We start from the raw sequence: 17,792 nt of genomic DNA on the forward strand, positions 1-17,792 counted from the left end.
GGCCACATCCTCACTGATGGCAGCCCATTCTTGCATAATCAATGCTTGGAGTTTGTCAGAATTTGTGGGTTTTTGTTTGTCCACCCGCCTCTTGAGGATTGACCACAAGTTCTCAATGGGATTAAGGTCTGGAGTTTCCTGGCCATGGACCCAAAATATCGATGTTTTGTTCCCCGAGCCACTTAGTTATCACTTTTGCCTTATGGCAAGGTGCTCCATCATGCTGGAAAAGGCATTGTTCATCACCAAACTGTTCCTGGGTGGTTGGGAGAAGTTGCTCTCGGAGGATGTGTTGGTACCATTCTTTATTCATGGCTGTGTTCTTAGGCAAAATTGTGAGTGAGCCCACTCCCTTGGCTGAGGAGCAACCCCACACATGAATGGTCTCAGGATGCTTTACTGTTGGCATGACACAGGACTGATGGTAGCGCTCACCTTGTCTTCTCCGGACAAGCTTTTTTCCGGATGCCCCAAACAATCGGAAAGGGGATTCATCAGAGAAAATGACTTTAGCCCAGTCCTCAGCAGTCCAATCCCTGTACCTTTTGCAGAATATCAGTCTGTCCCTGATGTTTATCCTGGAGAGAAGTGGCTTCTTTGCTGCCCTTCTTGACACCAGGCCATCCTCAAAGTCTTCGCCTCACTGTGCGTGCAGATGCACTCACACCTGCCTGCTGTCATTCCTGAGCAAGCTCTGTACTGGTGGTGCCCCGATCCCGCAATTGAATCAACTTTAGGAGACGGTCCTGGCGCTTGCTGGACTTTCTTGGGCGCCCTGAAGCCGCCTTCACAACAATTGAACCGCTCTCCTTGAAGTTCTTGATGATCCGATAAATGGTTGATTTAGGTGCACTGGCAGCAATATCCTTGCCGGTGAAGCCCTTTTTGTGCAAAGCAATGATGACGGCACATGTTTCCTTGCAGGTTTCCATGGTTGACAGAGGAAGAACAATGATTCCAAGCACCACCCTCCTTTTGAAGCTTCCAGTCTGTTATTCGAACTCAATCAGCATGACAGAGTGAAAATTAATAGTTGTCATTCTCCAATCTTTTGGTCATAACTGTACATGTGATGGAAGAGTGCACTGTACATGCAGAAGGTGCAATTCCATTGAATGGTTTAACCAAAAATATTCCACAAGACATAGAATTGCTTTCTGTATCCCACAGAAAAGGTTCACTGTTATAAGCTAACTTTTTTTATGATAAATTTAAGCAAAATTTCCTGGCTTAACTTCCCATGGAAAATTTCCGGAAAAATTCCTGAAATTTAACGAAAATTTCCCGACCCTTTGCAACCCTAGTTAAGGTAATGAGAGCACCTCCCATGGACCGTGTGTGTAAAGTACTTGTTACACACCGATCAGACGGCAAGTAAATAAAATCTAAAATTACCCTGTTGTTTCTTCTGGATTGTTTACTGTGTCTGCGATCTCTATGTGAAATACCTCATGCACTGCATGTTGCTTTTGGAGAGAATGCAATTTACTACACCAGATGTTTTCTCCCCTCTATGGCTTTGGTGCCCCTCTAAAGTAATGACTCTGCAGTCTCCTGCTGTGTTGTAGGAAGGAAGTAGTGCTCTTTGCCCAGCTCTTGTTGACCAATGATAGACAGCGGTTGTGTTGTTGATACAGGATCCTCTCCTTATCGATTTCTTTATATCCATGAAGAAAAAGGCAAATAGTTAGGTTGATTGCAATTAAATAGGCATGTTTTGTGCGCATATAATATTGTGTACCTGTTTACTATTTCTTACAGGATCATTTTGTTGTATTGTTTACAGTAACAGTAGTGTCCCTATGGGCCCTAGATCAGTGCACACCTCACTGAACAAACAATTTTTCTCTCTCTCCCAGTAATCAAGTGATGAGGAAGAAGCTGATTCTGTTTTTCAAGAGAAGGAACCATGCTCGTAAACAAAGGGTAGGTCTCTCTCCCTGCTGTTGAGGGAGGGATTCAAGGGAAGGAAACTTCAAGGAATGTGTTGAATGCTTTGAACAAAACAGACTGATACAAACAATTGAACCCAAACACACATGGACAGCCTGACTGACATGGTTGTAAATCTCCACCACACAAGCTGTGCTCTCATAGAGATGACCCAAACGGACCATGGACAATAATACTTTAATTGTTTACCCCATTTGCAAGCTCTCTAATTGTATGCATACACAGTATGTTAAACTGCATCGCATTTCTCAATTTGGTGGCGTTTTATTGTCTGCTGCAGGTCTCTGATACCAATTTAATTTTAAATGAATAGGTGGCAGTCACGCACGCTAGCTTTAGCTTACATGCCCTCTTATTGGTTTCAGAATTTCATGGTTGACATGTTTATAACACACATTCTGTTTGAACAGGGTATCTCCTTGCATCCCTACTAGTATGGTACTGCATGTCCAATCAGTGGCTTTCCCTTAGGTAATGGATTGAGTAACCAATGTCATCAAAGGGACAGACCTCAGACCGAAACAGCACTGGCTAGCGAAATTACTCTTATCAGTTAGTCAGCCCATAGTTAAATATAGTTTTTACTAATGATCACCCCCATTGTAAACGTTTTCCTTTTTTAAATGTTAAAGGTAGCTAGCTATGGTTAACTGAGTGCGACTTTTAGCTGGCTGCTTCCAGGCAGGGTCAGGACAATGGCAGCACAGTGCGCAGCTTGGCCACCTGCCAAGAGGGAAGGTGGATTGTTTGGCCCTTGCTGGTTGAGAGTGGTAACAAGGCTGTATTGTCCTCTGTCTATGGGACTCTCTCTCGTCAATTATTTTTTTTTCTCTCTCTTTTGTAACAGTAAACGCTTGGTTAATGCACATAATTTGTAAAAGCCGTAATGTTCAAAATCAAACATATCAAGTCCAAGATGGCAAATGGAACTTTCTGGATTTGAGTTGTGGCCAGCATTATGTTTTGAGATGCGAAATATGACCAATAGGGCAGGGTATCATCAGCAGAAAATGTGTGATTTTTGGATACATTCTGCTTAGCCATGGCTATCTTGACCTACCTCTGAAAGCAAATGGCTAAGGTTTGCTTTAGGTCATCGTCATCATGTTGTACCTCAACATTCAAATCCCCTATTTATAAATGTGTATTATTGTGGTTCAGGAACAGAACATCTGCCAGCGCTACGACCAGCTAATGGAGGCCTGGGAGAAGAAGGTGGAGCGGATGGAGAACAACCCGCGTCGCAAGGCCAAAGATAGCCGCACCAGAGAGTACTATGAGAGACAGTTCCCCGAGATACGCAAGCAGAGAGAGCAGCAGGAGCGCTTCCAGAGGTAAACTGAGGGAACAGTGAACTGGAATTCAACTTTTCTCTTGTTCTGCCTGGCGGCTACGATGTAGCAGATTAATCTAAAGTCTTCCCTTGATTGGTTGCGTCCTCTCGCCACCGCCGCAAAATGCATTGACGAGGTTCCTCCCCTCTTCCCACTGTTTTGACACAACAAAGGTGAAAGCAATACAATCAGTGCCTCATATAATAAGCAATTGCTATCACCTGTCCAGTTTCTTTCAGGTCAGTGCATAGTGATGGAGATAAAACAAGGAGAGAGGAGGCCTCTTCACACTATTCAGATGCATCCTAGGTGGTGTGCTGAAGGCAGTCTGCAGTGGACTTATCAGCTGGCTGTGTCAGAGGACCGAGTCCAGCCAGTGTCTGGCTGTTTCTGGCACACAGGCATGGGTCTTTCCCAAATGTTAAGAGGCAGGTCAGGGCTGTTTGTTCAGACTGGTAGTACTAGACCAGGCAGAGAGAGAGCGCAAGCAGTGATTAGCCTCGAAAAAGTCTAGCAGATTTATCCCCCCCCCCCCCTGTCCCTGGTCTCTATTTTAAACTTATTTCCTTTTGAGAATTTTTCCCATATTTTGGATGCTATCATTGTAGCTGTAAAGAGTCAACATTTGGGTCAGGATGTGTCAAGGCATGTTGATTCATGATGTAATACAGTCCAGATTAAAAAGTTAAATGTGTCCTTTTTAGAAGTATTTTTTTCTGCAAAAAAACAAAACAGCAACTACTAGTCCACTATGCAGTAATTTCCCCCCAGTTTGAATGATTTCAGTCAATTTAAAGATGAACTTGTTTGGTCACAACATGTTGGCTATGTTTAATTGGATTCATGTTAGCTCTTTGCCTTTTGTGCTAATGGGGCTATTGTTGCCCCAGAATTAAGACATTAACCACCATTTACAAGTCCATAAGAACAAGGAAGCAACTGTACTTGTCTTTGATCCTTGTGATTTTCAGTTTTCCACTTCAAAGGCGTTTGCCAAACTCCCTAAATGTAAACTTTTTTTTAGAAATCATTCATTTGTACTTATTTTAAAGTAGGTTAACCCCTAAAAGTCTTCTGTGGGGAGATGGGTTCTACTAAGCTAACATTTCGAATTGTTTTAAGTTGGTCATACCATGGATAATTTAGCTGTTTGAGTTTTAGGACCCCTGTAAGTATAAAATGGAAATTATCCTTTACTGCTATGGCTCATAGAAATGCATTGATTAACACACTTTAATAAATGGCAAAACATTCAGTCAAATGTATCATAAGGAATAAGGTTTTCAAGTGTCTGTCCTATATCTAGAAGATATAAGATACCTCAGATTATAAAAAAAAAATTGTGGACACATATTTAACAATATTTTGGGGGGGCACAACCACTTACATTGTTTTTTTTTTACCCGGTCCCGGGTTACCTTCAGAAGAGTCACGTGACACTTGTAGGTGTCATAGAGCAAAACAGAGAATACCATCATGTTCGTGAGAGTCATCTTTCTATGTAGTGGTCATAATAGTTTGTGGGCCAAACCGTTCGGACGCTACCTACGTTTTTGTGAGATGACTGATTTTTGGCATGTCAAATGGCGCTGTAGCTCTGCCACTTTCCACTAGAGATGTGAAAGGCCAACCTAGGCGAATGCGGTGGATTGAGACGTAGCCCATACAAAAAACATTGCTAGTTTAAACAGACAGATTTTGAAGGGTGCATCAATCAACTCTTAAGGATTAAGGAATGGTGAGGGAGGTAAACTTCTTCCTGAATGCATAAACAGCCTTGTTAGCAGACACAATGTTTTCCCTGCTTTGTTTGCAGATTTCTCAGAAAACCTGTTTGTTACAGCTAGATTTAGCCTCTTTTTTTTTTCTGTGAAGAGGTAACGGAAGGGTCATGAGGGAAGGAGGGGCACACTGATGTGATGGCACCTACCCAGTATTGTTATATGGAGGATGCACATTTGGTATTTTTAAAAGGTCATTATGTTTCTTAATTTCCGTGTTTGTTCTCCAATTTAGGGTTGGTCAGAGAGGAACTGGAATGTCTGCGACCATTGCCAGAAGCGAGCATGAGATTTCTGAAATCATCGATGGGCTTTCTGAACAGGAGGTGAGTGCTGTCAACTTTGAAACATCTCAGTTAAAGGTCATCATCCATTACCACTTCCTCTAGTTCTCAAGAATTGTAGGCGTGCCATTGGCTACATCCCGATTGTCTACCCTTCTCTCTGTGCACTTCCTGTCATGGATTTCACAATGGTTGAAACTCCCTCCAGCCAATGCTTGCACCAATCCTATGCTTTTAAATTAATGACGAAGTATGCAAGTACATACTTAGGAAGAACGGTGTAGAATCTGGATGCAGCCATTCAATCATCAGTCAAGTTCAAGTTGAAACAAGGTTAACAAAAATTGAAATTGCTAAACCCCTCTCGTCCAATAGAATAACGAGAAGCAGATGAGACAGCTGTCCGTCATCCCACCCATGATGTACGACACCGAGCAGAGGCGAGTCAGGTTCATCAACATGAACGGCCTGACGGATGACCCCATGAAGGTGTACAAGGCTCGGCAGTTCATGAATGTGTGGACCGAACACGAGAAGGAGATCTTCAAAGAAAAGTGAGTACCAGTTATTTTTTTGTCCTTGTAGCAGGGATCATCAACTAGATTCAGCTGTGGGACGATTTCTTCTTGAGCAGATGGTCAGGGGGCTGGAACATAATTACAAATTTGTAGACTGCAAATTGACCACAAGAAGTCCAACAGACAATATTTGATTTGAACTATTTCAGTCCTTGCTTACATTTGTCTACGATCACATATCTCTATGTGTAGGAATACTTTTGAACAGATTTTCTCAGTTAAAATCACGTGGAGCTAGGGCTAACCCCATTTAGTCGACTAGTCGATTGTTTGGTCAATAGGCTGTTGGTCGACCGAGATTTCTTTAGTCGAGCAGTAGCAAAAAATAAATAAATGATCATGGTGTACAAGACACCTGTCTGATTCGCACTGAGTGGACTGATCCATTAAGGAGGCTGTGGGGATGGCGCAGTTTAAGACGTGGTACTGAAATTGTACGTGGTTATATTACATAAGAACAATGGTGCAATACTAATAAAAATGATATTATTTTATAACAAATGCGCTTTCTCCCTTGTAGGATAGCGGTTGCTGTCCATGGTTCCGAAACGCATCAGTGTGCTGTTGAATTGGCAACATGGTCTAAACGGCACCATGTGCATAATAGCATAGTTTACCAGCATATTGGTATTGAGAACAATACTGAAGCCAGCAGCAGAATGAGGAGATGAGATAACAGCCCTTGCCTTATTGTCTAAGAAAAGTGAGGAGAGAGGAAACCCAAACTTAATTAGGTCTATAATCAATAGCCTAACTGTTAAATGTGCCTGAGTTTATAAATCATCAGTATATCTACATAAATAAGACTGATCCAGCTTCTGTTGCCTGCTTTAGTGTTTGTTTAATAGCCTACTGATTCCGTGAGCACCAAGCCTCATGCAACGACATGTCCAGTAAACAATTTTGGCTGTTTTTATTCTTTGCTTTGCTGTAATAATGGCTTTCTTCTTTTTTTCTGTTAGAACAGCCTCTGGTATTATTTATAATTTGTCTGAAAAATAATATTTATAATAATAACACCTTGATCTCGTTCTTGTTTTTATAATAATAAGTAATGTCATTATCATTAGTTGGCTTAGTATAGCAGCCTTGTATAACCACCATCGAAGTGTATAACCACCATCGAAGTGTATACCTAAGGGATATCCTGTTTAGTCTTAATATCTACCGTACATTACTTAGACCTAAATTTCAATACTTCTATAAGCTATTGTATCAATCATTCATTCGGGGCCAATTGTGCGCCGCCCTATGGGACTCCCGATCACAGCCGGTTGTGACCCAGCCCTGGATCGAACCCGGGTCCTTAGACCGCTGTGCCACTCGGGAGGCCCTCCAATATTCTGTATCTTATCCACAGATAGTTCTCTGACCTCTTGGCTAGTGCTTTGTGGAAAAATATCATTCTGAACAAATTTCCTCGTAAATGATTTAAATTGTTTCCCACTGCGAATCCAAGTTCACTTGGAATTCCAAAATGTAGAAAAGCATTTAGCGACTCTAGGCTGCAAATATTTTTTTATGGAGGTTAGTGGCATCCTAACTCAACATTGTTTTCTTTCACTTAGCAGAAGATCTTTGGCTATGAATTGAAGAGGGGATATATTTCTTTAGCACCATCTAGCCTGACGACTCACACTGAAGTTGTTTGCTACGTACTTTAGTCCTAGACTGCCATCGCTGAAGTAATTTGTTGTGAGGGGCACAAGGGGCATTGTAGAAAACAGTCATCGGTGATTGGATTGACACATTACCCACGTTTTCTGGCTCTGGCCCAACCCATCGGTTTCTGGACCAATCAGACAGCCCCGAATGTGTTTGCATTTGGTGACGTGTCGGGCAGGTACTCGGATCCAGACTTTTGCAGAGAAGAAACTTAAGTCCGTGGACGTGGTGTAGCCTTTGGCCGGAGCAAGGAGTCTGGGTAGCCAGGCAACCATCCCTCAGCTGTATACCAAAACAAGTGGCGGGGCTGCCGTTTATTTTTTGAATCCCAAAATGTAGCTTTAACCGTGACTATTTTCCCTTGTTTTTCTCACAGGTTTGTTCAGCACCCAAAAAATTTTGGCCTCATTGCTTCTTATCTAGAGAGAAAGGTGAGCTACGGTGGATTGAATTCATTCTCTGGTGATTTTACTCTGTAGTAAAGCCTATTCTCCACTCCCCCATATGTTTATGAAGTTAATCCAACAAACCCAAAAGCACATGGTTTGCATTTGTTGTCTGTTATTTAAATGTTTCATGGGCTCATATGTCCCTCTGTCATCTCTCTCTCTGCAGTGTGTGTCCGATTGTGTCCTGTACTACTACTTGACCAAGAAGAACCAGAACTACAAGACACTGGTGAGACGCAACTACGGCAGACGGCGAGGGAGAAACCACGTGAGTTCTAGAGAGCATCTTCACTAGGGAATGACTAAATGTATTTGTGTTAATGAATGGGCTTTGGAAATACCGAGAGGCTGTCTGGGTGGGATTTAACCAGTAAATAGTGCTTGTGTCAGGGACTGGCATGCCAATGCCCCCCCCCCCCCCCCCCCCGCCCTGTTTTCGAGTGTCCCTCAAATGGAGCAACTAGTTACACGGAGAGATAACCCTATGGAATGGAACATTTTACTGCATCACTCGCGAACAGAAGAAGCAGCCTACCACGCAATTCATTGATGACGAGACTTGTGTTTTTCACAATACCTGTACTGGTGGCATTAATAGCTTTCCTTATATTTCTCATGCAAGAAATACGTACTTACCATATGAGTAACATACAGTATGAGAACTGCAAAATAACTATGCCCGTAATGTACCTGTAGTTCAATGTGGAGTAGTACTGAAGCATGACATTCCATAATAGCAGTTTGACATTTTAACAGTTGCGTTTCATTTGCGCAGTCATTTTCTGGAATTACTGAACCAGTGGAAGCAATTAAACATTAAAACCACTGTTCTGAACTAATATTAATACCAAATGTTTTAGGGTCCATACACGGATCAGCTACTACGTATTTGTATTTATTATGTATCCCCATTAGCTACTCTTCCTGGGGTCCAGCAAAATTAAGGCAGTTTATACAGTTTTAAAAACATTACAATACATTCACAGATTTCACAACACATAGTGTGCCCTTAGGCCCCTACTCCACCACTACCACATATCTACAGTACTAAATGCATGTGTATGTATAGTGCTTATGTTATCGTGTGTGTGTATGTGCCAATGTTTGTGTTGCTTCACAGTCCCCGCTGTTCCATAGTGTTTTTCCCCCCTGTTTTTTAAATCTAATTTTACTGCTTGCGTCAGTTACTTGATGTGGAATAGAGTTCCATGTAGTCATGGCTCTATGTAGTACTGTGTGCTTCCCATAGTCTGTTCTGGACTTGGGGACTGTGAAGAGACCTCTTGTTGCATGTCTTGTGGGGTATGCATGGGTGTCCGAGCTGTGTGCCTGTAGTTTAGACAGACAGCTCGGTGCATTCAACATGTACCTCTCATAAATAAAAGTAGTGATGAAGTCAATCTCCTCCACTTTCAGCCAGGAGAGATTGACATGCATATTATTATTAGCTCTCTGTGTACATCCAAGGGCCAGCCATGCTGCCCTGTTCTGAGCCAATTGTCTTTTTTTGTGGCACCTGACCTCCAGACTGAACAGTAGTCAAGGTGTGACAAAACTAGGGCCTGTAGGACCTGCCTGGTTGATAGTGTTAAGGCAGAGCATTGCTTTATTATAGACAGCCTTCTCCCCATCTTAGCTACTACTGCGTTGATATGGTTTGACCATGACCGTTTACAATCTAGGGTTACTCCAAGCAGTTTAGTCATCTCAACTTGCTCAATTTCCACATTATTTATTACATGAGTTGAGGTTTAGTGAGTGTTTTGTTCCAAATACAATGATTTTCGTTTTTGGGCTAACTTATTCCTTGCCACCCACTCTGAAACTGACTGCAGCTCTTTGAGTGTTGCAGTCATTTCAGTTGCTGTAGTAGCTGACGTGTATAGTGTTGAGTCATCCGCATACATAGACACTCTGGCTTTACTCAAAGCCAGTGGCATATCATTAGTAAAAATTGAAACAAGCAAGGGGCCTAACCAGCTACCCTGGGGAATTTCTGATTCTAACTGGATTATTTTTGAGAGGCTTCCATTTAAAGAATGTCCTCTGTTCTGTTAGACAAGTAACTCTTTATCAACAATATAGCAGGGGGTGTAAAGCCATAACACACATTTTTCCAGCAGCAGACTATGATCGATAATGTCAAAAGCTGCACCAAAGTCTAACAAGACAGCCCCCACAATAATTTTATCATCAGTCATTTGTGTAAGTGCTGTGCTTGTTGAGTGTCCTTCCCTATAAGCATGCTGAAATTCTGTTGTTAATTTTTTTTACTGTGAAATATCCATGTATTTGGTCAGACACAATTTATTCCAGAAGTTTAATAAGGGTAGGTAATAAGCTGATTGGTCAGCTATTTGAGCCAGTAAAGGGGGCTTTACTATTCTTGGGTAGCAGAATGACTTGAGCTTCCCTCTAGGCCTGAGGGCACACGCTCTCTAGTAGGCGTAAATTGACTATGTGGGAAATAGGAGTGGCAATATCATCTGCTATTATCCTCAGTAATTTTCCATCTAGATTGTCAGACCCTGGTGGCTTGTCATTGTTGATAGACAACAATAATTTTTTCACCTCTTACACACTGACTTTACAGAATTCAAAAGTAGAATTCTTGTCTTTCATAATTTGGTCTGATATACTTAGATGTGTAGTGTGAATGTTTGTTGCTGGCATGTCATCCCCAAGTTTGCTAATCTTGCCAATGAAAAAGTCATTAACTTCTAATGGCTGCATCCTGCTACCGGGATCGATATGACAGCAGCCAGTGAAAGTGCAGGGCGCCAAATTCAAACAGAAATCTCATAATTAAAATTCCTCAAACATACATGTGTCTTATATCATTTTAAAGGTTATCTTGTTGTTAATCCCACAAGTGTCCGATTTCAAATATGCTTTTCAGCGAAAGCACTACAAACGATTGTTAGGTCACCACCAAACCACAATAAGCACAGCCATTTTTCCAGCGAAAGATAGCTTTCACAAAAAGCAGAAATAGAGATAAAATTAATCACTAACCTTTGATTATCTTCATCAGATGACACTCATAGGACTTCATGTTACACAATACATGCATGTTTTGTTTGATAAAGTTCATATTTATAACAACATCTGAGTTTACATTGGCGCGTTACATTCACTAGTTCCAAAAACATCAAGTGATTTTGCATAGCCACATCGTTTCAACAGAAATACTCATCATAAATGTGGATGATAATACAAGTTATACACATGGAATTATAGATATACCTCTCCTTAATGCAACCGCGGTGTCAGATTTCAAAAAAACTTTACGGAAAAAGCAAATCATGCAATAATCTGAGACGGAGCTCAGAACAATAGCCAAATTAGCCGCCATGTTGGGGTCAACAGAAACTACATGATGAATGTTTCCTTACCTTTGATGAACTTCATCAGAATGCAGTCCTAGGAATCCCAGGTCAACAATAAATGCTTGATTTGTTCGATAATGTCCGTTATTTATGTCCAATTAGCTACTTTGGTTAGCGGTAAACAATTCCAAAGTCACAAAGCGCATCCGCTATAATGTGACAATGTCCAAAAGTTCCGTAACAGTCAGTAGAAACATGTCAAACGATGTACTGAATCAATCTTTAGAATGTTGTTAACATACATCTTGAATAACGTTCCAACCGGAGAATTAGATCGACTTCAGAAGAGCGATGGAACGGACGTCCTACTCATGTGAAGGCGCATGGTGAATGCGTGATCAGCTCGTGGCAGTGATTACTCATTCCTGTCTCCTTCGGCCCCCCTTCACATTAGAGTCATCAGACAAAGTTCTATTGACTGTTGACATCTAGTGGAAGCCGTAGGAAGTGAAAACTCATCAATATCTCGCTGTAATTTCAATGAGAGCTTGGTTGAAAATCTGCCACCTCAGAAACAATTCAACAGGAAGTGGAACTTCTCAGGTTTTTGCCTGCCATATGAGTTCTGTTATACTCAGACATAATTCAAACAGTTTTAGAAACTTCAGAGTGTTTTCTATCCAATACGAATAATAATATGCATATATTAGCAACTGGGACTGAGGAGCAGGCAGTTTACTCTGGGCACCTTTCATCCAAGCTACTCAATACTGCCCCTGCAGCCATAAGAAGTTAAAGAAGAAGCCATCTGATTCAATGAACGAAGGAGCCGAGTTCGCTTTTTTACCCAAAATTTCATTTAAGGTGCCCCAAAGCTTTTTACTATACTTTTTTATATAATTTGTCTTTGTTTCATAGTGTAGTTTTCTTCAGTCACATGATTTCTTAATTTGTAGTATGTTTGCCAATTAGTTGGGCTGCCAGACTTAATTGCCAACCATACCATTTTTCAATTCCTCATCAATCCAAGGGGATTTAACAGTTTTTAGTAATTTTCTTAATGGGTGTGTGCTTATTAGTAACTGGAATAAGTAGTTTCATAAATGCGTCAAGTGCAGTGTCTGGTTGCTCCTCACTTACACACCACAGACCAGCAAATATTCTTTACTTCATCAACATATGAATCACTACAAAACTTATTGTATGACCTCTTATACACTATATTAGGCCCAGCCTTTGGAACTTTGGTTTTCCTAGATATGGCTATTATATTGTGATCACTACATCCTATGGATTTGGATACTGCTTTAAAGCAAATATCTGCTGCATTAGTAAAGATGTGATCAATACATGTTGATGATTTAATTCCTGTGCTGTTTATATCTACCCTGGTAGGTTGACTGACAACCCGATCCAGGTTCCAGGCACTGGTTACAGTTTGAAGTTTTTTCCTGAGTGGGCAGCTTGATTACAGCCAATCAATATTTAAATCACCTGGAAATTATATTTCTCTATCACATACATTATCAAGCATTTCACACATATTATCCAGATACTGACTGTTTGCACTTGGTGGTCTATAGCAGCTTCCCAAAAGAATGGGCTTCAGGTGAGGCAGATGAACCTGTAGCCATATTACTTCAACAGTATTTAACATTAGATCGTCTCTAAGCTTTACACGAATGTGGTCCTCAATATAGACCGCAACACCGCCTCCATTGGCATTTCGGTCTTTTCTGTAGATGTTGTAACCATGTTTTGCTACTACTGAATCATCAAAGGTGTTATCTAAGTGAGTTTCAGAGAGAGTCAGAATATCAATGTCATCTGTTACAAGCAAGTTATTGACTTCATGGACCTTGTTTCTTAGGCTACATGTGTTAACATGGGCTATTTTTAGCACTTTTCTGGGTTGCTGGATTGTTTTTCATGCTTTACTGGGAAGCTTATCAGAAGTAGACTTACTCATGTTATTTACGTTGACGCTGATAGTGCAGGGTGAGCTGAATAAAGTGGTCTTCCTACTATTGCACACCGCCTCAGTGCTAACAGTGTAACTCTGGTTTATAGGCTCAATTTCTGCTTACAATAGCTGTAGGATAAACATATGTATTCAGTGCAATTAAGGGTACATAAATTGAATTTCTTACATTGTGTTTGCCAATGATCATGTACATTTGATGCAGCATTATGACGACTCATTGTTTCAACGCAGCCTTGAAATGCGGGGACAGAGTCCAGGAGCCAAGATGATTTGGATGGACTCCGTCATTCCTGTAGAGTATCTTCTGTTTACAGAAGGTGTCAAAGTAATCAATAAAAGTGACTCCAGCAGAGCTACAGTAGTATTTTAGCCAGATGTGTAATGCCAGCAGTCTGCTGAATCTTTCACACCCGCATGTTTCTCATATCAAAATTGACTGAGCACAGAATGCATCCCTGCGCTTTCTACAATGAGAATATCAAACACAGTTCAGAGCGTGATGTCAGATGTGTCATCAGAATCGGTGCTTCATCCAATATCACGTGTGACAGCTGTCATCAGTCAGCCGCATCACCTAACCAGCCATTAGCATTAGGCCTACATTAGCCTACTCAGCTGCTTCTCTCCGTTCACTCTTTCTGCGCATCTCCATCAGTTTTAAAATGTTATTTAGCCGTGATGGCGATCTGGGGTGTGCTGACAGTGAGGCTTCTGTTACATTTGTGTAATTATTGGAGCGGCTCGAGCGCGAGAAACGTGAATATATTGTATATTTGAACTTCGGCTGTAAGAACAAGTGCACATTACGGTCTGACTAGGCTTCACTGTCATCGCAATCTCCGAGTGCCACTGTCATAGAGGGGAAAACAGAGCACAGCGACCACATTGCGGCTTTACATTGCTGAAAACCGCGTGTCTATAGACCAAACAACTCAAAAGTTATGCCCTATATTATCGGAGCTATATCTTCTCCCCTTTCTACCACGAATCGCATTTTATAGAATTCCATAAATCGGGTCACGGGCCATTTTAAACTACTTGTGGGCCGCACATTTTTTTTTTATTTTTATAACAAATGATCTTGTTTAGTAATGTTACCTAGCTAGCTAACTTGGTAACTTGGATGGCAAAAAACTATCTATTTGGATATGAGCAAATCAGCTGTAAAATTTTCTGCAAAATATATTTTTTGCCTTTTTTATAATGCTTTAAAAATGTACTTAAACATCCAAGTGTAAACACTTAAGGAACTATATATGGCACATGCAAAATTAAAAAGCTAAACAAAACATCCCTTGCATGTAGGGCTGACCCCATTTAGTCAATTGTTAGGACGATAGGCTGTTGGTCAATGGACGATAGGCTGTTGGTCATCCCCACGATAGGCCGTGGGGATGACACACCAGTACCAGTAGTACATTTTACCATTAATTCCCATACATTTTAATCTACAATGTTTGGCTACTGTAATTTCTGAAAATGCATTCAATTTACTATTGTTATTATTTGTCTTTTACCGTTCTCATTGTCAGTGGACACGTTGTTCACGGAGCGCACAACCTCGGCTACACTTGTGAGGAACACGTTTTGGTTTATTTCATTTCATTTAGGAGTGGTCAATTTTATTCTTTGTCTTTTGTTTGTAGCACTCCTGTCAATGTTGAGTAAGGACACCTAATTATACATAGAAGGCGGCCTAGGCTACCTGGCCTGTGCGCAAATGTAGGCCTATAAATGTGGCCATTTGGGGATCGAACTCGCCAACACTGTGGAACTTCTCAAAGTAATTTTAATTTCACCTCAAACAGCAAGTAAGCAAAGTTTATTTATTTTTTTACATCCATTGAGTGACAATAGTTCCTCAACGTAGCCTATTTGAAAAATCTTTCCAGCTCTCTTTCGATAACCACTCAGCGTGAAAGGGGGAAATAAATGTCATGCTCTGTTCCGGTGGAAACGTCATAAAATAGGCCTACCTGATTTTCTTCTTATCCATTGCGCACAAAGCCTATAGCTATGTCTGTCCGGAGCTCACTGGAGCAGGAAACTGAGGGCCCAGAATATTTTATACAATGGTGCAAGTTTTCTAGCACGAGCTTCAGGCCTGACCCAAGTTAATAGTTGAAACATTGTATCAAGTTCCTTGCAGACAGGTCATGTGTAGCCAATGTGATTTATAGGATATTTGTTTTTATCAGGATATTTTCTACCTGCAGGCTGCAATATTTTTGTTTGTTGGCTTTATGTAGGTTATTTTTACATAGTTGGCATGGTAATAGAAGTTACTTTTTAGATTGATCATTTTCATTTAGATTTGGATAGAATTTTGATTAAACACATGACAATGATTTTGAGATACGAAGACTTTATTATAAATGAAATGAAACTGTTCCACGAAAATGTGCATATGAAAATCATAACGGCCACGCAGATCGGTAGAAATGGTATGAATAATTGGCACTCCAAATGGAAAAGGTTGCTCACCCGTGGTGTAGCCTATTAGGAGTGTAAAATCAGAATCTGCAAAGGCTAGCAGCAGCGGGAGGAAAAGGGTTGGGAACTTTTTTTTATTTTCTGGTTAGGCAATCTGGATTTCAGACTCCCTCTAGTCATTTGTGTCTTAATTATTTAATCAGTGTGCTTAAAGCATCAGACAAGCTCAGTAGCCTACATATAGTTGATTTTATTAAAACATATAGGGTGTGTCTATAAGGGAAAAATACACATTTACAAATTTCGATTGGTCAAAAGAACAGACCAAGAAAAAAAAAAGGTTGTCGTGGACAGCCCTAAACCAATATAATCATAGGAAGGAGATGGATCTGTTTTGTTTTTGTGTAGCACACGTGCAGAACATATAGAAAATGGTATCTTGATACTTGACTTGGCATCACATCGTTAGTAAAATGTTGGTATCTTGACAACCCTACTCTGAAAATAAGGCAATTGTTTGGCAGTTTACACAGTATTGATGCGTTTCCGTTTCACCTTTTTGGGCCCTCACCAGTTTGCATCCCTGCATTAAATAACAAGAATTACAATTCATACAAATTTCAAACGCACATAAAGCCAGCTAAATGTATATCTAGCTGGCTATGTTAGCTAGTCAGCTTGTTAAATAACAATTTGCTTAAATTAACATTTAAGAAAAATATACATGATTGTTTGTCTCCACATTTACAGTTAAGAGGAATATGTTAGTTAATGTTTTACATGATTCGTTGTGAAGTTATAGTTACTTACATTTGTTTACGTCCTAGTATTTTTGTCAGCCATTATTCTTGAAGCAACTCTCCAGTGTTGGGTCGCAGAGCTTCATGGAAGTTTTGGGAAACACTTGATAGAAAGTCTGCTCCTGAAAAGGCACTACGCCTTGCTCAAAGTTGAATTGGGATACCACCACGACTCGATGGGGGGGTGTATTGGGATTGAGCCTATATAACATGTTAGTGACGACGTATTTGTTTATCATCCGCCATGGTTTGTGTTGGGCTTTGGAGCAGGAGGCCCTCTAGTAAGCAAACCTTATCTTGGCTGCTCTTATTTTATGTCCTACCCTCCCTCTTTTTAAGGGGTCTACACAGAATACGCAAACTCGGTCTACTGAGCGTGTCAGTGTGGTTTTTCCGTCACAAAAGGGTGCGCTTGTAGTGTGCGCCGACATTCGACGTACTTCCATGCCAGATGACAATTCTAACGTGCCGTATCATCCCTTCCGTAGCCGTGTAGGCAATGAAGCTTGCTTGGTTCCTTGATCTGATCTATATGCTATTGGCTATGCATCAAAGTAGCCTATTTTGCATTGATAAGCAAATATAATCTCAGCAACTGTTCAAACAGTAAACGAAAAAACATTGTAGCCTTATTATCCCCCCCCCTCCCAAATGTATTTTGTTTTCGATGTAATAACTAGTGGTTCCAGGCTACTGGTAAAAACAGCTGTGAGATGTGCTTTTTTTGCATTGATAACCAAATATAATCTCAGCGAATGTTCAAATAATAAACCAAACAACATTGTAGCCTTATAGAATCCCACAAAATGTTTTTTGTTTAGAAGTGATCACATTATTCTAGGCTAAAACAAGCTATGTGTTTTTTCTTCATGACGACAAATGGACATTCTATTTTTGGCTAATATGGGAGCGAATGCATTGAAGCAGCATATCAAATTAGGATAATGTTGTAGATTACACTGGCAAGTATAAGAATGTTTGCCAGGTGATATTATTTCATTATAAATCTGATTATTTCACATGAAGATGTGAGAAGCTTAAGTTAGCTAGCTTGCAGTGTTTTAGCCAACTTGCTAGCAAGGGAAGACAATTGCCATTTTTTTTCCTTCTTTCACAACAAATGAGAAGACGACAAGAAGTATTTTGTTTAGAAGTAATGATTCCAGGTTATTGTGAAATGGTGGAGCCTGCTGTGCTTGTGC

General features: G+C 40.6%; 1 protein-coding gene across 1 annotated transcript in view; it reads left to right on the top strand.

The window, feature by feature from the left end:
* Window positions 1-17,792, top strand: part of LOC120057057 (nuclear receptor corepressor 1-like) — a 113,271-nt gene that overhangs the window by 31,903 nt on the left and 63,576 nt on the right. The window contains exons 10-15 of the mRNA XM_039005438.1: window positions 1,860-1,926; window positions 3,115-3,287; window positions 5,304-5,394; window positions 5,728-5,906; window positions 7,972-8,026; window positions 8,211-8,312. Of these exons, the coding sequence (XP_038861366.1) occupies window positions 1,860-1,926; window positions 3,115-3,287; window positions 5,304-5,394; window positions 5,728-5,906; window positions 7,972-8,026; window positions 8,211-8,312 (667 nt within the window). The remainder of the gene's footprint in view (window positions 1-1,859; window positions 1,927-3,114; window positions 3,288-5,303; window positions 5,395-5,727; window positions 5,907-7,971; window positions 8,027-8,210; window positions 8,313-17,792) is intronic.

Source organism: Salvelinus namaycush, chromosome 12, assembly GCF_016432855.1.
Source record: "Salvelinus namaycush isolate Seneca chromosome 12, SaNama_1.0, whole genome shotgun sequence".
NCBI lineage: Eukaryota > Metazoa > Chordata > Actinopteri > Salmoniformes > Salmonidae > Salvelinus > Salvelinus namaycush.